The sequence below is a fragment of the Ostrea edulis genome, chromosome 4 (assembly GCF_947568905.1).
Source record: "Ostrea edulis chromosome 4, xbOstEdul1.1, whole genome shotgun sequence".
Lineage (NCBI taxonomy): Eukaryota > Metazoa > Mollusca > Bivalvia > Ostreida > Ostreidae > Ostrea > Ostrea edulis.
Genome location: NC_079167.1, coordinates 87,351,392 through 87,377,749, shown reverse-complemented (window position 1 = coordinate 87,377,749; position 26,358 = coordinate 87,351,392). Strand labels below are relative to the sequence as shown.

Genomic DNA, 26,358 nt, shown 5'->3' with positions numbered 1-26,358 from the left:
GTGACGTCAAAGTTACGTTTATGTATACGTAACAACCAACTCTGATGGCGTCGATCCACATACGAGGTTCATTTGCGGTTACGGAAATAGCCGAGTAGTTACGATTGGCACTCGAGTGCGCGAGACATTCGAGGAGTTCCGATTGCGATGCTGTCGTCCCAAACTCCCCGTCGAGGCCTCATTACGTCACAGTGCCTACGAATAGACCTCTCCTATGTGACGCACCACAATATACAGATTTGTATATTGTGAGTCCGTGATTATCACGCAGACAAATTACACTAAAGAAGTAGTTCGCAGTTAAAAGTCTGAAGATATTAATATTAAAAGCATTAATATAAAAGTATGGATTTTATTTTAAACATAAAATGATCAAAAGATCATTAAAAAGTAGGGATACTCTGTTCAAATTATTGTGTAAAGTAATGAATTTGATGTTTACGTTCTTGTTTTGAAAGTTGGTTACGTTTGACGTTATGTTTTTTCGTCATTCTACAGTGACGTCACAGTATACGCGGCCTAAGAAATCGCTATCCCATAATGCCTAAGTGGAAGAGTTTGGTTTGTGAGCAAACGAACTCTGGTGGAAGTTTGGCTGTCGTCCGTGTTGGATTTCTTCGGTTTTATTTTGAAAGACGTTAAGAATGACGTCACAATGACGTGACGTCACAAACGTTACTGAACTCCACACCATCGCATTTTGGCGTGACCATCGCACTTTAGAGTGTTACAGATATACTTCATTCATATAAATAAATATATATATACAAATATAGCCCTTTCATGAGATCGATCCATAGATATATCAACTTCACAGTAAAGCATATCGACCGAGCACGAAGTCTTATTGCAAACCTTTCAAGTTTATAAAACTGTGAACAGCACTGCCTTTGAATTTAAAACGCATTTCAATATAACAATAATTTTAAATAAATTGATAAATTCAATATAATTGCACGGAACCCCCACCCCCACCCCAATGCGTACAGGAACTACCTTATTTTAAAAAAATGAAATTCATTGAACAATCCCCTTTTAGCAATGACATGTTTCAGTAGAGAAAGAAAATCATGTTAAAACAACATTTATAATATTGTACATAATCCTAGTGGTAACAAAATGATGAAATACTTGAGCATTCGCATACAATTATTGCATAAATTACAAAACTGTTGAGCCCCTTTCCACTGTTATTGTAAGGATACATTAAGATTTATTCACAAAACTAGAATTAATTTATGATTTTCCAGTCATTAATAGCAAGTGACATGATTGGTTGTCATGATGAGAGAAAAAAGTGGGAGGGTCGTGATTTGCATTATTGGACGTGCCAAGGAAATAGATTTAATCAGCTCTTATTTTTAGACGAGAAAAAAAATGTTTAAAACAATGTTTTCGATCCGGCCGAATTCCATCATTGTTTGGGGGTATTATTTTTTTAATGGCTTAAATTCAGTACCTGTGCTCCCTCACATTAATTTTGTTTAGTCTCTCTCTCTCTCTCTCTCTCTCTCTCTCTCTCTCTCTCTCTCTCTCTCTTGTTTGTATTGATGTCATATCACGTAATCCTAATGTTAACGTATATATTGTCCCGGTAGCCCGACTTTACAAATAGAAATAACAAGTATTTAGATCCGCCACTGTCAGTCTTATTATGACGTACGCAAAACGTAGACATGACGTCACACATCATCTTACCCTGTCTTTCATAAACATTGCACTTCGTTAAATATTATGCCTAATGGTGCACTGAATTTTCGAGCTAGGAGACCACAGTCCACGTAAGTTCACAATCATAGTCCAAGGTGTGAATTTGCGAGATCTCAGCCATTTTGAACGAAGGACTTCTCGGATTGGCGTCAAAAAATTTCTTGTTTAAGGAACCAGTCAATATTTATTGGAGGGTTGGGACCGGTGCATTCTATATTTCCATTTTTAGAAAAACCCATGTCCTATCTTCTAAAAATACAAAAAAGTTGTTGTCCTATATCAGATATGAAATTAAAAAGTGTTTGTCCTATCTAATAAATAAAAATATTTATGTATCATTAAACATCATTTTTACTTCATTTAAAAATACTTTAGTCATTAGAGTTCGCAATCCTAACTATTTGGCTATTTCTTTACCGGTGACGGAAAAAGACGATCGCGTGATCCGATTGTAGAGCTCGCAGTACGAGCCAGGGCTGACGGTGCTACCGTTTGAGCGAGCGCAGCTACATGTTTGTACATATTTTGTAATGTTCATGCTTTAATCAGGTTCAATTTAAAGAATATCTTGCCTCGTTCACACGGATGCGCATTAAATTTAATTCGATCGCATTAAATCGAGACGTAAATTTTAATTCGAAGTAAACTAATGCGCATTAAAATCTCCGTGTGAACGCTGTTCGATTTAAATCGCATTAATTTATGTTTAATGCGAATTAAATTCTTCGTGTGGACGAGGCATCTATTTGCCAAATATTCAGTACAGGAATGAAATTAGGCAGAAAAAACAGTCCCTTTTAGTTTTCTCCCACGGTTTTAAATCATTAAAGCATAAAGCATACGAATGTGTTTGAAACATTTTTATACTACTGTAACGGCACTCTATTGCCGTCAATCTAGTATGAGTTCAAAAGAACCTCTTTGCTTAAACTAAAGTATAATTTTCCTCAATCACTGATTGGATATATATTTATTTATTTGAATGTCCCTACCTTGGGTTGAAATCAAGAAGTAAATCAATAATAAATGGAAGACTTAAAGAAAGTAAATTGTATGTTTCCTTAACTAAATAGACTAGTACCAGCAACAGGTCGGCTCTATTCGGGCCACTATCCCCAACACTAGCTATTTTCTCTGACTTACTGTCAGTGCTATGGTCGGTCACAATGAACAACCACTCCGGGAAACAATAAGGCGAGCAAACAACCAAAACAGCTTCAGCTCTATTCGGGCCACTGAATTGATTGTCTCTTTACCTTTCCTAACGCTAAAACCTTTATTTATCCTTACTTTTTAAAGCTCCCTCTCTGTTCGATCAGCTTGGAAGAATGACACGGAATCACAGCACCCCGGGTTTATATACACACGGGCTGTTCTAATTATAAGGGGTGTCAGGTCATTCCATGTTATCATGACAAATATAGTCATTAAAACGTTTGATTGAATAGAACAAAAACACTACACTACATACATTTTATTTTTGCTGTGACTTGCTTAACCTTTGACGCGACTTGTTCTGAACTGTATGCTGTCGACTGCCTCTACTCTCCTTATTTCTACTTTAAATCTTTCCAAGTCACTAACAGGAACTACCTTATTTTAAAAAAATGAAATTCATATAACAATTCCGTCGTAGCAATGACCGTGTAGCGCGTAACAGCGTGGCGAGAATTCCACCGTCATCGAAAGCGAGGTTTTTGACTTGCCTAGATGGTCGAGTGGTCTAGGGCGTTGGTTACATGCTCCAGGTCGTGAGTCCAACCCCGAGAAGTGGGTATCCAAATAAAGTGAAATTTTCTGTACTTTATATATATATATATATATATATATATATATATATAATATATATATATATATATATTATATATATATATATATATATATATATATATATATATAACTCTAAACACTTTGTAGAAATATTTCGACCGTGTTACCGGTCTTCTTCAGTCGTGTTTAACTCTCATAGCCGATATTATATATATATATATATATATATATATATATATATATATATGTATGTATGTATGTATGTATGTATGTATGTATATATATATATATATATATATATATATATATATATATATAATAGCAGGAGAATATGCAGTTCCAAAATATATTTAAATTATTAGCGCTTTCTGGATTTTAACATCCATCCTCAGGTGAATACGAATATTGAATACAAAGTTGTTTATCTTAGAGACGTCTATTGTGACGTCATGATAGTCTTAAACTGGTACCCTATTGACCTCGCTTCTCTCATGTACGACGTCATAATACAAAAGTTCGGGAAAGGTGACTTGGACAAAATAAGCATGAAAAATTTACATGATAAAAGTTGATGAATTAAAAGGTTTAACAATCAGAATTTTTCATATATGTATTGATTAAAGTTTGTTTAGTCTAGGAGAAAACAGTGATGAATAATGAAAAAAAAATTCTTTAGCAAGTCTCATGGACGTTGATTCTGTTTTAAGTTTATAAAATGGAAATACGCTATAGTTGCCTCTAGCACAGGTGTCAAAGTGTTGGCTGCATGGGGTATTTCTTGTACTGGGATCGTTAATTTGTTGGCGGTGGACACGCATCCTAGCTGTTAGTTGTGTTCCGGTTTGTCCAATATATTCCTCGCCACACCCGTTGCAAATAATGCAGTATAGTAAGTTTTTCGACTTGCATGACATGTTATCATTTACAGTAAAATATTTTCCGCATTTAAAAGTAATAGAAGGTCAGACAAGTATTGGGTTTAGATGAGTCATAATCAGAGACCAAGGGATTGTTAGTCTTGGCATATTTCTTAGATATCATGGACACACCTCCTCTTATACCCTGTTCAATCAATAAGACCATGTCAATATCATCTAACAATTGCAGCTTGACCTTAGTAATTTTCAACATGGCCTCCAAGGCTAGACCTGGGGAAGTGTAAAAATGAGATGGGTCCAAGTGATAGGACTCCAAACATATCTTTCTAAAGTTTTCAAAGACGTCTGACAGCAATAGGACGTCTGCATTTAAATAAAGATCATGATAATCTCCCATATTGCACATGTCAAAGGTTTGCTATACATTCCTCGCATGCGCATAATCAGCATCTGATACCTCAGAATCAGACAATTTATTGTAAAATGCTGTGTTGAGAGGTAACTCTTGATCATGAAACCAGTCCCAAGAGGACATGTAGTCATAGGGATATACACCTTTTCTCAGAAGGATATCTCTTTCGCTCTGTATTGGAAAATGTTTGGATAGATTTTGGAATTTGGATCCCCCCTTCTTTACTCAAGTTACCGACTAAAGTATCAAGCGAGGCGCTCAAAAACTGTAATGAATCTATGAAACGCAAACTATCTAACGAAAAAATAATGTATTTCTCCATGTTGTTGGGAATGCATGAAATTTTCTTATCTTTGAGTTTCCCAACGGCGCTCATCATGTGATGAAGATCATAGTTGCGGCTATTGTGTGCTATGACTGGAATGTAAAAGTTAGAATTGCCTCTTTTTCCCTTTCTACACTGATATTGTAAATTACATTGACTGTGCGCAGCCCCCCTGAATTTTTCCGTTAAATGACCATGGTCTCTAACCTTATCAGCCCCAAAGGTTGCTCACAAATATGACAATCAGACGTGCTTTTAAATTCATTTTTATCGTCTGAGGAGAGGGACATGGATTGTATTTGAGATAGTATTTTAGTAATTTCTTCTTGTTTTCTAATCAAACACTCAAAGAGATGATCCATAGCATTAGCACCTCTATACACATAAGCGGGTTTGGTTTGTTTGATATTCGTAGGATTGGTTAACTATATATCGTTAACCGATTGGTGACTATATTATCTGTCATAATACCATCCATCTCATTGCGATCCAGCCTCACCCTCCAACACCTCCCAAATGCACCAACATAGTGAAGTTGAAGTGTGTTGTAGTAACATTCCATATGCTCCGTATGGGACGTATGGGTTGTCCCATGGTTTAAAAATAAATAAATATAAATAAATATTTTGTTTGATTTGAGACAGAGGTAAAGGGAAGTCTAACCCCTCAGTTTGCAGGTCATTTTTATATTGTATGTAGTTTGACACTCGAGTGGGATTATCGGTTCTGCTTACGGGTTGAAGAGATGCTAACACCGACCAAAGAAAACATTTCTGATCTGAATTTTGAATATTAACACAGCTTTCTTCTTTAAAATCTTAGGGCACAATGGAAGATAACTACTACCTGCAAGAGGAGCAAACTCTGCGGTACTGATTTCCATTTTCAAAATTTGATCTGTTGACCACCCACTGCCATCCCTTTCAAAATTCTGATAACTGATATACAAATTTTTAATACGTTGGCCAGCTGCTCTTTGATCTCAGACCCATTGGTCAAAGTTAGATTAATAGATCTAAATGTAGGCTCGGCATACACAGCCTCGTTGTTTTGGTTGTACTTAACAAATTTACATACAATGTAAGAAACCTTTTGATACCTGTTTTAGACCACAGCGTAGTTTGAAGTAAAAATCTAATATTATCACTATTTTCTCTAAAAAAAACCCCTGGAAAATGTCCCACAGATTCCCCGGGTTCGGCTCTAGTACTCTGGTTTCCACAGCTCCCTCTAGCGCAGTTTTATTTCCTCCCTCGGTCTGTCATCGTTTTCGTCTGTCAATGCACGTATCGCAGACATCCGTTCTCTTACTATAAAAACGTTCGGGTAGAGGTCGGTGACACCAGCGGCATTCACGTCCATTCTCGGAACAGCTCCGACAGAATTTCTTCCCTGAGAGTAAAGGTTTCATCTGCGTACACCAGTTGCATTTACTGGGTGAAGATTCTATCACAACTGAACTCTTCTTCATTTGAGCAGGGTTCTCTGAATCCTTAAAACTTTCTCCGTTCTCTGCATTTTGAGCCGATTCTTTAGTACTCTCCACATGTTGAGCGATGGTGTCTGTATTTCGGGTGGAATTAATTTCTAATAACCGTTGCCGTTTCTCTGATGCATCATTTATTAAATCAGTGGCTTTTCTTTTCTTGGTTAACGCTGCTGTTTAATTTTCTTTGTCTGGATCCACCCGTGTTTCCATCCTGTGAGTTTTCAAGTGTCGGGTAAAATTGTCATTTCTATTAAAGTTTAAATGGCCGACTAGACACTGACTTGTGTAAGGTGACCTATGCACTGTTCTTGGGTGTTATTTAGGTTGTATTTCTCTTTAAACGTCTTTCCACGTCAATGAGGAATATGCGATATTTTCTTATGCGAGGAATGGGTGATGCAGAACCCCTATTTCCTATTCATCATCCAGGCAAGTCAAAAAACTTGCTTTCTATGACGATGGAATTCTTGCCACGCTGTCACACGCTACACGGTCAATGAGAATGGAAATGGGATAGTTATTTAACGTACATTTTAAGAGGATCATACAAGATACACATTGCATTTGAAATGTGAAGCGTCATATATATATATATATATATATATATATATATATATATAAACAAAGCACTAAAATGACCAACGACACGAACTGACCAACGACACGAACAACGAGATTGTCAAATTTTCGGGACGTCCCTTCTTCAGGACAAACGAAAACAATTACATAATGTGGTCAATATCAACAGAGCATAATAACAAAAACTACATATAAATACATCTAGCACTACTTTTAACATTGATTGGCAAGCCTAAAGACCAAACACATGTAGTCTGCGTTGTAAATACGTTTGTAGATTAATGTAGTTGTAGTGCTAGATGTATTTATATGTAGTTTTTGTTATTATGCTCTGTTGATATTGACCACATTATGTAATTGTTTTCGTTTGTTCTGAAGAAGGGACGGGTCGTCCCGAAAATTTGACAATCTCGTTGTTCGTGTCGTTGGTCATTTTAGTGCTTTGTATAATTTTTTGTATTTGACCTTGTATCCATGTTGTGGATCCGACACTTTGAGGTATCGGGTGTTGTTGTAACTTTAGTGCTTTTATATATATATATATATATATATATATATATATATAAAGCACAGAAAATTTCACTTTATATGGATACCCACTTCCGCCCCTACCCGGGGTTGAACTCACGACCTGCGGAACCAAATCTCTTAGCAGCACGTAACCACCGCGCTAGACCGCTCGACCATCTAGGCAAGTCATATATTTATATATATATATATATATATATATATAAATTCGGTACAACAGTGGATCATTCTTGTTAACAATGTAGATTATTGAGTTGGGTTGCGTTGAAAATCTGAGTTTTTTATAATCAACAGTGTCGTGGCCTTTTCAGTGCACAGATATATATATATATATATATATATATATATATATATATATATAATTAATTTCTTTTGTTAAACCCCCTATCGGATGTTTTTATTTTGTGTATATATGTTCTCTTTCTCAATGTTAATTTTATACACGTATGGAACAGGGGGTCATCTAGTCATTTGCAGCATATGATCTTAATTTTTACTTGGTTTTAATGACCCCCTGTACTGTATATAATTTTCGTCATTTACTAAATAAATGACATTTTCTATTCTCAAACTTGTTCTGATTTGCCTGCTTTTAGCAAAAAACGAGTGCAGTCCACTTGGCTAGTGCTTTTGAGCTAAGGATCATAATAAACAATACTCACCCGACCCCGTGGACACATCCTCAGATATGAATAAGCGTACAATTAAATATTTGGTAAGTAATGCAGCAAAATTTTTAGAAACCCACAGCATCACTATCACGAAAATTAACACCCTATCCACTGAGTCACCTAGAGGTACGAGTGGGGCTCTAACTCACAACGAAACCTCTGAGGCACCATGACAGGTAAAGTCATAGCACTAAGTTATAAACATTCTAAACGTGTTAGTTTTTCTGCAGTTTGATAAGGACTTTAGAACGTTTTACTTGAATTGATGCTTTAAAAGTTTTAATTCATATTTTACCAATATGCGCTGTATTTTGATATAAATTTACTTACTTGCCCCAGTATTTTCAGTAGTGAAAATAAAAATCCCTGCTTTGCCCTCATCAATACTTGTTAGTGGATTATTCGTACGGCCTTTTACAACAGTAATATTTGGGTTCGATAATTTCCTGCAGCCATCATTTGTGATAGACAGTAAACATGTTCGTTGCGTACTACTGACAAAATGGCGAAATCCATCCAGCATTTTTGGTAATTCATCTGAAGGAAATTGTAATTTGAAGCCTAAAAACCATCATTGAATACAATTAATTAAGGATCTAACCCATTGGAATCACGTTATAGAGCTATTTCTCGATATCTACATGTATCGGTTTCTACAACTTCGTTAATTCGCAAAAGTTAAGAATGTTTCACATGGTATTGTAGTATACAGTTTTAAAATTGATTCAGAAAACTATTTCAGAAAGTCTGTACATTCCATAAACGATATTACATTTTGAATTCAATCAAATTTGCAAGAATTGCCTATATATTTCAAATATCAACACAATTTTAATCAACACTAACAAATTTTCAGCAAAAATTCGACCTATTTCGCACGATAGTTCAACTTTGAAATGTCAACACTTAGTAAACATCATCAATATTGCAACTTATTTCAATTTAAAAAACACAACGTTTCAATGTTGATTCAACTTTGATTGATTGATTGTATATTGTTTAACGTCCCTCTCGAGAATATTTCATTCATATGAAAACGTCATCATTGCCGGAAGGGCTGCAAAATTTAGGCCTATGCTCGGCGCTTACAGCCTTTGAGCAGGGAGGGATCTTTATCGTGTCACACCTGCTGTGTCACGGGACCTCGGTTTTTGCGGTCTCATCCGAAGGACCGCCCCATTTAATCGCCTCTTACGAAAAGCAAGGGGTACTGAGGATCTATTCTAACCCGGATCCCCATGGGAGATTAAATTTTGAAAATTTAATCCCCATGGGAGATTAAATTTTGAAAATTTACGCTGAATCAACATCGATGTTCCTAAAGGGATTTTCCAACAATTAGAAATGTAAACTACAATGTTGAGTCTTATCATTGTGATGCAATAAATAAGGAATACCATACCTTTGGTTATAAGGTTACCAACTGCATTCGTGAAGTTGGGCTGTTCTAAATTAACAAGAAATGGGGTAAATAAATGTAAAATGGAAATTACTTACTTTTGAAAATAAAATTAACATTTTATCATAATCATAAAACATTTCTACGGTGATTTGCATAATATGCATTATTCGAAAGTGTTTCTCATAGAATAGACGAACATTTCATAAAGATCACATGATATGCAAGAATTGTGGCAATTTAATGCGAGTCTGCATAGGTCATTTTAAGATGAAGAATTTTCAATCAGTGAAAAGTGTTAGAACACAAACGTCAGACTATAAATTGTAATACGCTCACACGGTTAAGAATATTACCTGGATGAATATGTTTCAATATAATACTGTCGCTTTGTTGCATGTTACAATAATGTTCCGTGAATAGTAACTGTTCTTTCAGGGTTTTGAACTTTCTTATCAATTTCCTTTTTTTTAATATACCTTACCAAGATAGACGACGGGTTTGGACGGACAACAAGGGATGCTTACTCCTATATTGTACCTGATCCAACTTCTGGTGTTTCTTAGGATCCGTGTTTGCCCTCCTGTCAATTTTATTTTCTCCATAAGATCTATGAGATTGATCACTGTTTGTTATCTTTATTTTGTAGTCTTCCTTTGTTGTACTACATACTTTACTATTTTTGTTCCATTCAAAATTCATCCTATCACTGTAGATACTGAGTTAATCTGTTACTTGAAATGGAAAGTGAAGATAAAGAATAGCGATCAATCTCATAAATCCCCTGAAGAATTTAAGAGTAGGGCAAACACGGACCCTTGGACACACCAGAGGTGGGCTCAGGTGCTTAGGATGAGTTCAGATCCCTTGTTGACTGGTCTTACCCATCGTGATCTTGAGTTTAAGCTTGAAATATATTAGAAATACCTTTCACATCAATATCCAAAGTACACTCTGCAAATCCAAAGTTATTGGTTATCTTACACCTGTAGGTGCCACTGTCAGTTAGCTTGAGAGTGGAAATGGTTAACGAAGGATTTTGGCACGTTCCGTTGAGGAACCTTCCTTTGTCTACTATTTCTTCATTTTCTTTATACCAACAAACTTCTGTTGGTGTTGGAATGCTAGATTTGCACTTTATTTCCAATTCTGCACCTTCAATTTGCAAATCGCCCAGTGTAGACAATGCAATGGGTTGTTCATCTGAAAATGTTATCATTCATTGATATATGGTGTTCATATCTCTAAACTGATTCGATATGCGAGAGCTTTTTCTGTGTATGATCAGTTTTCAAATCGAAGCTAGCTACTGACAAACAAGTTGATGAAACAGGAGTTTCACCAGTCTCGTTTAAAGTCAGCATTTCGCAAATTCTGTCGTCGTCATAACAATCTACTTTGTCAACACAACCTATCATTGGGTCAAATGCTGAATGACATGTTTCATACCGATTGTTAGACCGTTCTTGGCACACTGATTTTGACAACGGATTACTCTGTTCATCTAATCAAGATATAGGGCTCACGGCGGGTGTGATCGGTCCACATGGGATGCTTACTCCTCCTAGGCACTGATCACTTCGTTATCTTCACCTTTCATAAGCAATACAAAATAGATAGTTGGGGAAAGACGGACCCCTGGACACACCAGAGGTGGGATCAGGTGCCTAGGAGGAGTAAGCATCCCCTGTCGACCTTATAACATAAATAAAAATAGTAGAGCTCTGTCTTGTATTTCTTGTGTTGACTGTTCGTTATTTTCACCTTCCTTTATCATTTCAGCGATAAGGTAATGATGGAATGTTGCTTCAGAAAAAGAGTAAGTTGACGATGGAGAAGGCTGAAGCTATTCATGTCCTCTTCCATAAAGTTGAGTCGTCAGTTTTCCGTTAATGTGTATGTTCAATAGAATATCAAAATAATAAGCGGATATTGAAGATTCCTTTTTATTATTATTTCGGGTCGACTTCAGCTTCTCCATCGTGAACTTCCCATATTTATATAGCAATGTTCTATTATAACCTGCATATGTTGTTGTATTTGACTCTCAATTGATTCAATACGCACGAGCTTGTTGAGCGTATGATCAGTTTTCAAATCGGGGCAGGCTATTCAAAAACAAGTTGATGTTGCAGGCGTTTCAAGAGTTTTCCACATCTGCTTAACACTTAAATATTTTATTGAACATAGATGTTAGCGGCAAACTAGCAACTTGCCTTAATGAGAAACGGGATGACTTCGCTTCTCCATCGTCAACTTCTCATTTTTATGTAGCAATATTCCATTACCACCTGCGTATAGTATTTATGTCTCTTAACTGATTCGATACACAAGAGCTTGTTTTCCTTATGATCAGTTTTTAAATCAAAGCAGGCTGCTGACAAACAAGTTGATGTTACAGGGGTTTTAACAGTTTCGTTTAAAGTCAGCATTTTGCAAATTCTATCACTGGGATATATCGAATCGACATATGAATGAAATTGATTATTGTTGATAGATAAAACGTCGTCATACCAAGTCCGTGTATATGCAGGATGCAAAGTATGACCACAAAAACTTTCAAAATATATGGATTACCGCAAGACGTTTAAGAGGATAGTGTTAAATTTCAGAGAACTACATTTAATTTTAGATATTGAAATTTCAACACTCTGGAGTGACTTCCAGAAAATATCAGAAAGCAAGCAAATTTTAATCAATTAAAAAATCTTATACAGAATTAAGGTGGGAAACATGTTCTAGAGAAATAAACATTGTTTCAAAGTTTTCGGTTAAGTAATGGCCCATGCTGAATTGGTCACCAAGTGTTACTAGATTTAACGAATATGGCAGATTCTCACCTTTGATTGTAATATTCACTTCATTTGAGGATATTTTGGTTCCGGGTGATTGTGTGATTTCACACCAATATTTTCCATCATTGGTTGGATCCAGATTTGCCAATTTCAAAATTCCTACTTCAGATGAACTTGTTTTCATCGGAGTCCCATCTTTGAACCATTTTATTTCTTGAACGTCTTCAGGAATTCCACTACATTCAATTTTCACCGTGGCTCCTCTGCAGATCATGCACTCAGGTGGTGTAGGAAGTTTTAAATTTGGACGTTCTAATTAAAACACGAAAATTTGAAACCTTTGATGTCAATACAATGATCGATATATAGAAATTTCCATATCTGCAAAAACACACACACAGATATATATATATATATATATATATATCTATCGATACAAGGTCCAATACAAAAGGTATGCAAAAAAGCACTAAAATGACCAACGTCACAAACAACCAGATTGTCAAATTTTCAGGACGACCTGTTCCTTCTTCAGGACAAACGAAAAGAATGACGTAACGTGGCCAATATTAACAGAGAATAATAACAAACAACAAAAACTACATATTAATACACCTAACACTAAAACTACACTAAATCTACAAATGTATTTACACCGCGGACAACATGTTTTGGTTGTTAGGCTTGCCAGTCAATGTTAAGTGTGGAGCAAATTAGGACATGTACTATTTGTCCAAAGAGCTGATCCACAATGTACGAAGTAGAAATAATAGAATTAGTTAATCTCAGGTGGAACAAGTTAAATATATTACGTTAATAAATAAAGTTAACTCGTACCCGGTGATATTCTATATATACTGTGCATTAAGAATTAATCAATAATTTATAAATGATAATAAATAGTAAAGTTGAATATTAAAAGCAATAGAGAGAGAGAGAGAAGATCAATAAAACAACATTTTAAAAAGAAGAACAAAAAAGTATAAATAAATAAATGAACAATGTACACCAACTAAAAACAACAACAAAGAATAAGCAGGCTAGGAAGTCAAATCAACATCAGATAAAACGAAGGAAGAAGCTATCAAGATATTTGAAGACTTCAAGAGAATAATTTGTATCAATACCTGCAACACATTTTGTCCAGGCTGTTATTGTTTTGTCTTTTGCGTTAGGCTTTTGATGTTTAGAGATTGATCACTGTTTGTTATCTTTATTTTGTAGTCTTCCTTTGTTGTACTACATACTTTACTATTATTTGTTCCATTCAAAATTCATCCTATCACTGTAGATACTGAGTTAATCTGTTACTTGAAATGGAAAGTGAAGATAAAGAATAGCGATCAATCTCATAAATCCCCAGAAGAATTTAAGAGTAGGGCAAACACGGACCCTTGGACACACCAGAGGTGGGCTCAGGTGCTTAGGATGAGTTCAGATCCCTTGTTGACTGGTCTTACCCATCGTGATCTTGAGTTTAAGCTTGAAATATATTAGAAATACCTTTCACATCAATATCCAAAGTACACTCTGCAAATCCAAAGTTATTGGTTATCTTACACCTGTAGGTGCCACTGTCAGTTAGCTTGAGAGTGGAAATGGTTAACGAAGGATTTTGGCACGTTCCGTTGAGGAACCTTCCTTTGTCTACTATTTCTTCATTTTCTTTATACCAACAAACTTCTGTTGGTGTTGGAATGCTAGATTTGCACTTTATTTCCAATTCTGCACCTTCAATTTGCAAATCGCCCAGTGTAGACAATGCAATGGGTTGTTCATCTGAAAATGTTATCATTCATTGATATATGGTGTTCATATCTCTAAACTGATTCGATATGCGAGAGCTTTTTCTGTGTATGATCAGTTTTCAAATCGAAGCTAGCTACTGACAAACAAGTTGATGAAACAGGAGTTTCACCAGTCTCGTTTAAAGTCAGCATTTCGCAAATTCTGTCGTCGTCATAACAATCTACTTTGTCAACACAACCTATCATTGGGTCAAATGCTGAATGACATGTTTCATACCGATTGTTAGACCGTTCTTGGCACACTGATTTTGACAACGGATTACTCTGTTCATCTGATCAAGATATAGGGCTCACGGCGGGTGTGATCGGTCCACATGGGATGCTTACTCCTCCTAGGCACTGATCACTGTTCGTTATCTTCACCTTTCATAAGCAATACAAAATAGATAGTTGGGGAAAGACGGACCCCTGGACACACCAGAGGTGGGATCAGGTGCCTAGGAGGAGTAAGCATCCCCTGTCGACCTTATAACATAAATAAAATTAGTAGAGCTCTGTCTTGTATTTCTTGTGTTGACTGTTCGTTATTTTCACCTTCCTTTATCATTTCAGCGATAAGGTAATGATGGAATGTTGCTTCAGAAAAAGAGTAAGTTGACGATGGAGAAGGCTGAAGCTATTCATGTCCTCTTCCATAAAGTTGAGTCGTCAGTTTTCCGTTAATGTGTATGTTCAATAGAATATCAAAATAATAAGCGGATATTGAAGATTCCTTTTTATTATTATTTCGGGTCGACTTCAGCTTCTCCATCGTGAACTTCCCATATTTATATAGCAATGTTCTATTATAACCTGCATATGTTGTTGTATTTGACTCTCAATTGATTCAATACGCACGAACTTGTTGAGCGTATGATCAGTTTTCAAATCGGGGCAGGCTATTCAAAAACAAGTTGATGTTGCAGGCGTTTCAAGAGTTTTCCACATCTGCTTAACACTTAAATATTTTATTGAACATAGATGTTAGCGGCAAACTAGCAACTTGCCTTAATGAGAAACGGGATGACTTCGCTTCTCCATCGTCAACTTCTCATTTTTATGTAGCAATATTCCATTACCACCTGCGTATAGTATTTATGTCTCTTAATTGATTCGATACACAAGAGCTTGTTTTCCTTATGATCAGTTTTTAAATCAAAGCAGGCTGCTGACAAACAAGTTGATGTTACAGGGGTTTTAACAGTTTCGTTTAAAGTCAGCATTTTGCAAATTCTATCACTGGGATATATCGAATCGACATATGAATGAAATTGATTATTGTTGATAGATAAAACGTCGTCATACCAAGTCCGTGTATATGCAGGATGCAAAGTATGACCACAAAAACTTTCAAAATATATGGATTACCGCAAGACGTTTAAGAGGATAGTGTTAAATTTCAGAGAACTACATTTAATTTTAGATATTGAAATTTCAACATTCTGGAGTGACTTCCAGAAAATATCAGAAAGCAAGCAAATTTTAATCAATTAAAAAATCTTATACAGAATTAAGGTGGGAAACATGTTCTAGAGAAATAAACATTGTTTCAAAGTTTTCGGTTAAGTAATGGCCCATGCTGAATTGGTCACCAAGTGTTACTAGATTTAACGAATATGGCAGATTCTCACCTTTGATTGTAATATTCACTTCATTTGAGGATATTTTGGTTCCGGGTGATTGTGTGATTTCACACCAATATTTTCCATCATTGGTTGGATCCAGATTTGCCAATTTCAAAATTCCTACTTCAGATGAACTTGTTTTCATCGGAGTCCCATCTTTGAACCATTTTATTTCTTGAACGTCTTCAGGAATTCCACTACATTCAATTTTCACCGTGGCTCCTCTGCAGATCATGCACTCAGGTGGTGTAGGAAGTTTTAGATTTGGACGTTCTAATTAAAACACGAAAATTTGAAACCTTTGATGTCAATACAATGATCGATATATAGAAATTTCCATATCTGCAAAAACACACACACAGATATATATATATATATATATATATATATATATATATATATATATATATATATATCGATACAAGGTCCAATACAAAAGGTATGCAAAAAAGCACTAAAATGACCAACGTCACAAACAACCAGATTGTCAAATTTTCAGGACGACCTGTCCCTTCTTCAGGACAAACGAAAAGAATGACGTAACGTGGCCAATATTAACAGAGAATAATAACAAACAACAAAAACTACATATTAATACACCTAACACTAAAACTACACTAAATCTACAAATGTATTTACACCGCGGACATGTTTTGGTTGTTAGGCTTGCCAGTCAATGTTAAGTGTGGAGCAAATTAGGACATGTACTATTTGTCCAAAGAGCTGATCCGCAATGTACGAAGTAGAAATAATAGAATTAGTTAATCTCAGGTGGAACAAGTTAAATATATTACGTTAATAAATAAAGTTAACTCGTACCCGGTGATATTCTATATATACTGTGCATTAAGAATTAATCAATAATTTATAAATGATAATAAATAGTAAAGTTCAATATTAAAAGCAATAGAGAGAGAGAGAGAAGATCAATAAAACAACATTTTAAAAAGAAGAACAAAAAAAGTATAAATAAATAAATGAACAATGTAGACCAACTAAAAACAACAACAAAGAATAAGCAGGCTAGGAAGTCAAATCAACATCAGATAAAACGAAGGAAAAAGCTATCAAGATATTTGAAGACTTCAAGAGAATAATTTGTATCAATACCTGCAACACATTTTGTCCAGGCTGTTATTGTTTTGTCTTTTGCGTTAGGCTTTTGATGTTTGACATAGAAGTATCGATAAATGATCATCTCATGTAGATGTGCTGGGTACCATGGATAGTGACCTTTGGTCTTGAACTTTTATGTTCACACAATTTTCGAAACTTTTATGCATGGGTAAATTCCTCTAGCCGATGTGTCGTGTTCCTAGTTGATGACGTTGCATTTCCATAGATATCTAGTTAAGCATAATACGGATATTTTACCATACTTTAAAGATTCAGAATTAAAGCTGATAGGACGGTGCTGTATACCCCAAACCTTTGTTGGAAATCGGGGCGTGTCGACTCTGAGTCTTTGAATAAATTCTGCTTCATATGAATATAATAACGGGTCAACTACCAACGGAGCACAATCCGTGCCCATGGGAATTCCAACAGACTGTTGGAAGATCTGATCACCAAAGACCACGAAGATATTGCCAATGAGGAACTCTAACATATTTTTTATTTCAACTTCAGAATACTTGTGCATGGAATAAAGTGGTGTATAAGAAAGTAATTCTTTTGGATGTCTGATCATTAGATATGAATATTTCTGTTTTCCATTTTTGTTGAAGAAGCAACTGTCTATGATGTCAAAAAGTCTAGTCTTTAATTTATCGTGAGGAATAATCCTTACTATCATGTCCTTGAGGTTTCTGGGACGTTTGGAGGATGTCATCGGGGGCTCCTTGAAAATATCAGCCATTCGATTGTTGGCGTACAGAATGGGCTGTCATTTTCTCAAAACATCGTTGAGGTTCTTGAGGGCGGGATGTTACGAACCCTGTCGTTTTGAGGTTTTCCTTTGAACTGGAAGATGGACTGTCGGTCCTGTCGTTACATCTCATCCATTGCGAATTGTACCTTGCAAGGATCGTATCCTCTGTTTGTGAGATGAGCTTTGATGATTTTCCTTGTTCTTGGGAAATAGTAGGAATATCCAAAGCAGATGCGGCGGATGCGGTTGGCCAAACTCTTAGGTACACCTTTGAAAGTATGAGGTGGATGACAGCTGAGTGATATACAGTAGAAGTGAGAGTCGGTGGGTTTAGTGAGGAGTTAATCTCAATTTCCCCGTTTCTAAATGTGGATGTGGTATCCAAAAGAAGTGTTCTTGGAAGTGGAAATTTCCACAGTAAACATGATGGAATTATGGAAAGAGTTCGATAAAATCATCCAAACTTTCACAACCGTCAATCCACTTCATTTCAATGTCATCTATGATACGTATCCAACTAAGAGGTTTAAATGGTGAATAGTATATGAGTCTACGTTCCAGACTCTCCACAATTATGTTGGCATAGGATGTTGTCATTTTTGTTCCCATAGCTGTGCTACAGGATGTTGCCATTTTTGTTCCCATAGCTGTGCTACTTATTTGCAGGTAATGTTCACCATTGAACTTGAAGTGATTCAGTTGAGGGACATTGAATTACCCTATTTTTCAAACCTCTCTACACACCTCGATACCCTCATCATGTAGAATGTTACTGTAAAGTGAAGTAAATCCATGATCACAAGGAGGACATGGTCTGACACGCCCCATGAAGGGGTTTTATTGTCGTGTCCTTCAAGTGTGACGGTAAATATTCTACATGCTGACGGATATCTAATTCAATGAAATCAGAGATTTCCTCTGTGGCATGTCCCATGGCGCTGACTATAGGACGGCCTGTCATGTCTTCTTTGTGGATCTTAGGCAGTAAATAAAATTGTTCTTGTCTACAGTCGTTAGGACAAAGCGCTCCCAAAACAATGTCACCGATGTAAAACTTATACGGTACCAATTTTGATGCATCAGATGCGCATTTCGACAAATAATGTCTCGCCCTTGTTGTACATTTTCGGGGGGGGGGGATCTTGGTATAGAACTCTTTGGTGGGGTCAGGCCGCAACGTTTAATGCAATGCCGACCTTTTTTCTTTGTTGAGATTGTCTCAGGTTAAATCTGGCTTTGAGAGGATTTTCTCCAATTCTTCTTCAACTGCATCATAGGAAGAATTCAAAGCTCCACATTTGCCTGGAAGTGCTTCCCAAGGGTTAGGTCTGGTCACACACAAAAAATATGAACTGTGAAATTTTCGGGACGACCTGTCCCTTCTTTAGGACGATGGAATATTTACATCATAGAAAAGAAAACTAATAGAATAGCAAACTAACACTAAAACTGTACTACAAAAGCTGATAACAAAGAAAAAGACTACATATTGAAATTATCGACCGTAATATGGGGCAATAGAAAAGTATGTTCTGATCGAGCGTCGAGAATGAACTGAACTAATCAGTATTACGCTGGACAAAGTTTATCCAGCGTACACTATATTAAGCTTCTTCATCGTGAACTTCCAATAATTATATAGCAATATTCTAATATCACCTGCATTTGGTGTACATGTCTTTCAACTGATTCAATGCGCACGAGCTTGTTGAGCGTATGATCAGTTTTTAAATCGAGGCAGGCTATTGACGAATAAGTTAATTTTGCAGGCGTTTCAAGAGTTTTCCACATCTGCTTCACACTTAGATGTTTTATTGAACATAGATGACAGTGGCAAACTAGTAAGTCAACTTTATGAGAAACGGGATGACTTCAGCTTCTTCATCGTGAACTTCCCATGTTTATGTATCAATATTCAAGTATCGCATGCATGTGCTTTTTATATATCTGAACCAATTAAATACTCGAAGGACATGTTCTGCGTATTGTAAATTCTTAAATCGAAACAGGCTACTGATATCAATGGAATTTCAACGGTCTTGTTTATGATGAGCATTTTGCAAATTTCATGGTATTCATAATTGATCTAATTTACAAACAAAAACTTTCGTTAGGTCGAATGTTGCCTGACGTGTTTCATACTTATTGTTAGACCGTTCTTTTCCTATTTATTTTGACTTCGGGTTACTCCATTTATGTGATCAAAATAGAGAGATCAATGCGAGTGTGACCGGTCTAATCGGGATACCTACTCCTCTTCCTCCTCTTCTGGTGTGTCCAGGGTTCCGTGTTTGCCATAATTTCAGCTTGCGATTGGTCAATGTTCGTTATCTTCATTTTTTCATGCCAAGCATGAATGAAAACTATACAAGACAGTGTTCAGTATTGCAAAAGAATGCTTGTTTGATTTGTGAATGATATGAAAGATACATACGTCACTGTTTCCCAACTCTTAAGTTTGCATTTCTTAATGGACTTAATCACATTTTCATAGAATGTCGTTGTAGATGCGGTATTCTTACCTCGATATAGTTCCTTGAAAAATATTATAGCAGATTAAGGCACTAACCATGTATATCGAATTGGGAATAATTCATCTGTAGATCGAATGTTTTAGAACGTTCGTATAGTCATATACATATTCATAGGAATTGAATAACATTTCTATAATTCAGTGGGTGTAAATTCCATAAAACAACATATTTAATATTTGAGTTAGAAGAAGAAAACTACCCCCGTTTGTGTTGTTGATAAACATTTACCCATTTTGTCTGTTACGTAAGACAGCTTCAAATGTAAAATAAAAAAGGTTAAGCATGCAAATTTCTTATTGATTACATATTAGTGAAACAGTCAAATTATGCGATACCAGTTCCCAAATTCCGTCTCTTGTACAAGAATTAAGACATGAAAATGTGTATGAAGATAACTGAGTCAATAATGCGATTAGTTATGCAATGTTGTATGAAAAATTATCGAGTCTGTTACATGTCAGAATAGTTTGCTGAGAATTGTGTTTTTCTTTCCCAATTAATGTGGAATATTTTGGGACGACGGGTATCCTACTGCAACACAATAGACTTAATATATCATAGAAATCAATCGATGTTGTAACTAGCCTAGTCAATTAAATAGTAATTATACGCACTAAGTGATTATTGATCTCAGCTTCAATATCAGTTATGAGTATGAGTGTAAATGTATCAGTAAGAGTGTTCAGAAAGACACCTTGGAAACCAATCAAAACTGGGAACCCCTTTTCACTGTCATGATAGTGTGCAGGATTGGACAAAACAAGATGGCAGACGGCAGTTCCAAACAAATTTAGGGTTTTAAAACTCTTCATTTGACCGAGTTATTAAACGACAAATTTATGAATTTAAAACACTGCCTGGCCAAGGAGGCATCATTAAGTTGATTTGTTGTTGGAATTCTTACTCATGTACACGTACAACTGTAAATCCATTGATCGAAGTTGACGATGTTGTCTCGATAGAACTCGAAGCGGGCGAAGATGTTTCTAATCATGTTTTCATGCATAGATAGTCTCTGTAAAATAGACTCTGTACATATCTTTTGATGAAAAGTTTATCCAGTGTATGAGATTTGTCCCTTAGATGGCCTTGGTTAAATAAATATCTCGACTTGAACATTTGCTAATGTGCAGGATTGGACTATGGTCGTTTTCACGATAAACATGCCGGATTGGACTTCAATTTTGGCTCTGGATTGGACCTCTTCCTTAGTTTTTTTTCAAAATCCTTTACATTTTCGAATCTAGACTTCATTTTATGATATTTTGATTTGATTAATGTAGATTAGATTCGTAACTTAATGATGCCTCCCTGGCCAGGCAGTTTTTAAAAATTCATAGATTCGCAATCTAATAAGTCGGTCAAATGAAGAGTTTTAATAGCCTACCTTTGTTTGGAACTGCCGTCTGCCATCTTGTTTTGTCCAATCCTGCACAGGATCATGACAGTGTTTTTGTATATTTTGAAAATTATAAACGCATACCAACTTTTATCATGATTGCTACAGTTTATATATATATATATATATATATATATATATATATATATATATATATATATGTAGTTTGTAAATAAAGAATTCGGTATTTGATACAGTAAATACATCCAATAATAAAAGTCAAGAAACACAAAACTCGAATAACATTTCACTGTTAGCGCTTTCGGCTTTAATGCCTCTTCAGACAGTTATAAAATGAAATAATATTGCTAAGTAACGTCAACATATCACGACGTAAGTAATTGTCCTTTGTGACGTCATAATAAATTACACTGGTAGAGGTATAATACACACAATATTAGACAAAACTTGGAAATCAATTACATAGTTCAGTTCAATGTAGTTTCAATTTTACACAGTTATTTTCTATTAAGTTTGGGATTAAACAATTTCATAAAGTATTCCTCCTTTGTAACTCTGGAAATTTCGCAGTCATTATACATTTTATAAAATGGAAAATATGTTGAAATCTCCATGACCACAATTGGCAAAATGTTCGGAATATGGCGAATTTCTGATACTTGGATCGCGAATTTGCTGCTTGTGGACGCGCACACGGGCGTTCAGTTTGTTGGTTTGTCCGATATAGTTTTCATTACAGGTAGGGCAGGTCATACAATATATTACATTTTCGGATTTGCATGTCATGTTAGAATTTGGTGTTAATTTTTTGCCGCATTTAAGAATTTTTTCTCTGCCTTCCTCTAGATGATTACATTAACCGCAACGTGAATCACCACATTTTTGCACGGATTTGGAATTTTCCGTAGTAAATCGGGCACGTTCTTATTGAAGATTAAAACCACGTACAGAAGAAACGAACATACATATTTCATTTATTCAACAATTATCAAAACTTATTTCTTTTGTAAGATCAAAATGAAACATCGATAAATAACGCTTTACTTCATATCGAATTTTCTTAAGTTATCATTTAAAGCTGACTTAGATCTACGGAAGCGTATTACTGCCAATTGATATAATTTTTGGTAGGTCGTACGTACGAGATACTAAGTCGCACGAAAGAGATACTAAGTCGTACGTACGAGTTAATAAGTCGTTATTACGAGATAATATGTCGTACGTACGAGAAACTAAGTCGTACGAACGACATAATAAGTCATAATTACGAGATGATAAGTCGTATAAACGACACATATTAAAGGACACAACGCATTTTTCTAAACTTTTTCATTTTTCAGCAAAATTAAATCTTTTTATGCCTAAAACTACTTTAAATGGGTTTTAAATGAAATATTTTGCGTAGTTTTCGACTTTGAAAGCGATGAAATTCAAATCTTGCGATATGCATATTTTCTTTCGCTAGTCTACGTGCCATTATGTGTGACGTCATATGCGCCCTCGGGTTTGAAAACATCTATTAGCCATTTCATAAACAGATTAGATTTAATCGACAAAAAACCAATTATCACGTTAACGGCTTGTAAATGATAATGCATTAAGATGTGTTGTGCCGTGCTCGGGTGTACTAGTTGTCGGTAGAAAGGATTTAGACTGAGTATTTTTCAATTTTGCGAAGGAAGGTACGAGAAAAAAGACGTGGATAATTTTTTGTTGGAGCAAGAACTTTACCTTAAAAAACACACACAGTCACCTTTTCAAAAACCGTTTGGAAAGAGACCCTGATAAACTGCGAGAAAATGGATATGTCGAAGCTATAAGCACCGGTAGGCCTATAGCATACATTCTGTTTTGCTCTTCAAATTCAATACACACTCGGATCAACTGACCTAAACCTTGTAACAACATATCAACATATATCGACGATATAATGTAACTACTACCAACTGGTAGATTTACTCACACACACACACACACACACACACACACACACACACACACACACACACACACACACACACACACACACACACACAAAATTAAAGATACAAAATGATTGAACTTTTAATTATACAAATAATAGAATATTGTATTTCCTAACTTTAAATTGAATTATAAAATTATTTCCTTATTGAACTCGTAGCATCTTGAGTGCGTCAGTAGGCTATAACGCCGTGCTCCCACTTCGTACTTCCTAAAGACGTGCATATCACAATTCAAAAATAGTAATAAGATTGCTTTATCAAAATAAAATAATGTGATTACCACTTCAAATTTGAGTATTTTCATTTATTTGTGTGTGTATTTTTTTCCCCTTCTGTCTTTCCGAAATGCACTCGTGACAATAGCTTGGCATAGGGCCTAGTTGTCAACAATTTAACGTATCATAATATGTCTAATCCAAAAATAAATAATAATTGCACTGTTTATTTTAGAAAAACAGCGCCAATTACAGATATATAAAGGAATAACATTACCAAACAGTTTGTAGACAGCGACCCATATAAACATTATTTACTCGCAATATTGCCGATTTCATACGCGCTTTACTCGCTATATTTGGGTATTTACATCGTTATATGTGTGCACTGGTGGCGAACACATATAAAACTCGGTCAATTTGTCAACATCGATTTAAATGTTGCCCATGGTAAATAAAGTAGGCCCCTAAAAGTTGAGTTTTTAACAATATCTCAAAGTACTTTCACAGTCCGAAGGGCGCATGTGACGTCACTGTACCACTTGACTACCTACCTAATTAACTAAGCTTTTTGAAATCAGGGCTTAGATTCAAGTCTGTATTGTGGTTAATTATCGCAAAATTTCGGCGAACGAACTATTAGAATTAATTACTATAAGCATAAAGAAGACGAAATGCATGTAATGTTGTATACTTTGAAAACATGTGCTGTGGCCTTTAAGTCGTATGAACGACATAATAACTCGTATGTACGAGAAACACTAAGTCGTACGAACGAAATAATAAGTCATCATTACGAGATACTAAATCGTGATAACGAGATAATATGTCGAAATAACGAGATAACAAGTCGTAATAACGCGATACTAAATCATACGAACGAAATAATAAGTCATATGGACGAGATACTAAGTCGTATGGACGAGATAATAAGTCGTACAAACGACATAGTAAGTCGAAATAACGAGATAATAAGTCGTGCGAACGACATAACGAGATACTAAGTTGTGCCTACGACATAATAAGTCGTAATAACGAGATAATATGTCGTAATTATGAGATAATAAGTCGTACGAACGAGATACTAAGTCGTAATAACGAGATAATAAGTCGTTATTAAGACATAATTCAGCCGTATGAATGACATAATTTCACCAAACAACAAGTATGTCGTGCTTGTGAAGTTTTATTTCAAGTTAGGATTTAACCACAAAGAAATTTCTTGATGTGACTATGTTTATAACGGAACAAGTTGATAAATCAGGTCAGTTACAAGGATATAAACTGTTACACTTGAAGTGTATCAAGAATGGTTTTGTTGTGAATCAGGAGTGTTCGATTGTTGCTTCAAGTTATTGATCAAGAGGGCTTTGAAACAAGACAGCGAAACAGACTTCAGAGGCGAAAATATTTATGCAGTGGACCATATTTTGTATGGAACGTAGACTCTTAAGATAAATTGAAGCCATACGGATTTTGCATTTTGCATAAACGGTTGATATTAATAATTTTAGCTTGAAAATCTCCGGAAGTTTACATGAATTACCATAAACATTCAAGTTATCTGTAACGTGTATGTACTGATTTATCTCTCGTCCAGGTTTTTTCACATTGTAAACAATGAAACTATATAACGAAAGTGTTTTTTTTGTATATGTAATAAAGAATGTGTTTCTTCTGGTTCGGTTGTCTGCATACATTATAGCCCCTAATCCTATAAAGTATACATGAAATGTTTTGGGAACTGTATATAGATAATTTACTTCTTGTATATCTTCTTATGGAGTGATTAAGTTCAAAACAATACTTGGTAGTCCGTACCATTGTTGATTCGGATATGGTTAACAGTGCCGACAACGAAAAATAATATGATTGCCAGAAGAACACGATTAAACAAGAAAATCAACAAAGTCAATTAATAGACACATGAATCTCGCATTAAAACCAACAATTGAAGAGGTGAGTGGGAGAGAAGTCTAAGGAAAAGATACTGTATCATTTTTCAAGCTAATATATTTTTCAAGGTCAGACAAATTAAAGCCGCATTCTAGAAATTCTAATATTGCAACATAAACAGCTATGAAAATCCGAACTTATGTTAATTCAGAATAATGTTTTACCATAGTTTAGAGGTCTCAAGATGATATAATAATCATATACTAGTCTTCAAGGTCAAGACATTTTTTTTCTTTTTATTATCACTCCCCCCCCCCTTATTTGTTAAAAAAGAATAAAAGCCGCAATGTCGAGATTAGAATATGAAAGGAAAAGAGAGAGAGAGAGAGCTATATAAGTTCATAATTGTAATGATTTCTTATGATGTTCTAACATAATTAGGAAGTATTGAAGGTCAAACAATAATCGCAAATTTGGGAGTCCTCGTTATGGCCAAATTAAGGAACTCAAGGTCAGAGCCTTGAAACGAG

General features: G+C 35.4%; 1 protein-coding gene across 3 annotated transcripts in view; it reads right to left on the bottom strand.

Moving 5' to 3' along the window:
* Nucleotides 1-26,358, bottom strand: part of LOC125668157 (titin-like) — a 72,303-nt gene that overhangs the window by 8,656 nt on the left and 37,289 nt on the right. For all 3 annotated transcript variants that reach the window (XM_056164118.1, XM_056164120.1, XM_056164119.1), the window contains exons 8-13: nt 15,975-16,241; nt 14,060-14,335; nt 12,602-12,868; nt 10,689-10,964; nt 9,765-9,809; nt 8,693-8,899 (exon numbers count right to left, since the gene is read on the bottom strand). In XM_056164118.1, coding sequence (XP_056020093.1) covers nt 8,693-8,899; nt 9,765-9,809; nt 10,689-10,964; nt 12,602-12,868; nt 14,060-14,335; nt 15,975-16,241 — 1,338 coding nt within the window. The remainder of the gene's footprint in view (nt 1-8,692; nt 8,900-9,764; nt 9,810-10,688; nt 10,965-12,601; nt 12,869-14,059; nt 14,336-15,974; nt 16,242-26,358) is intronic.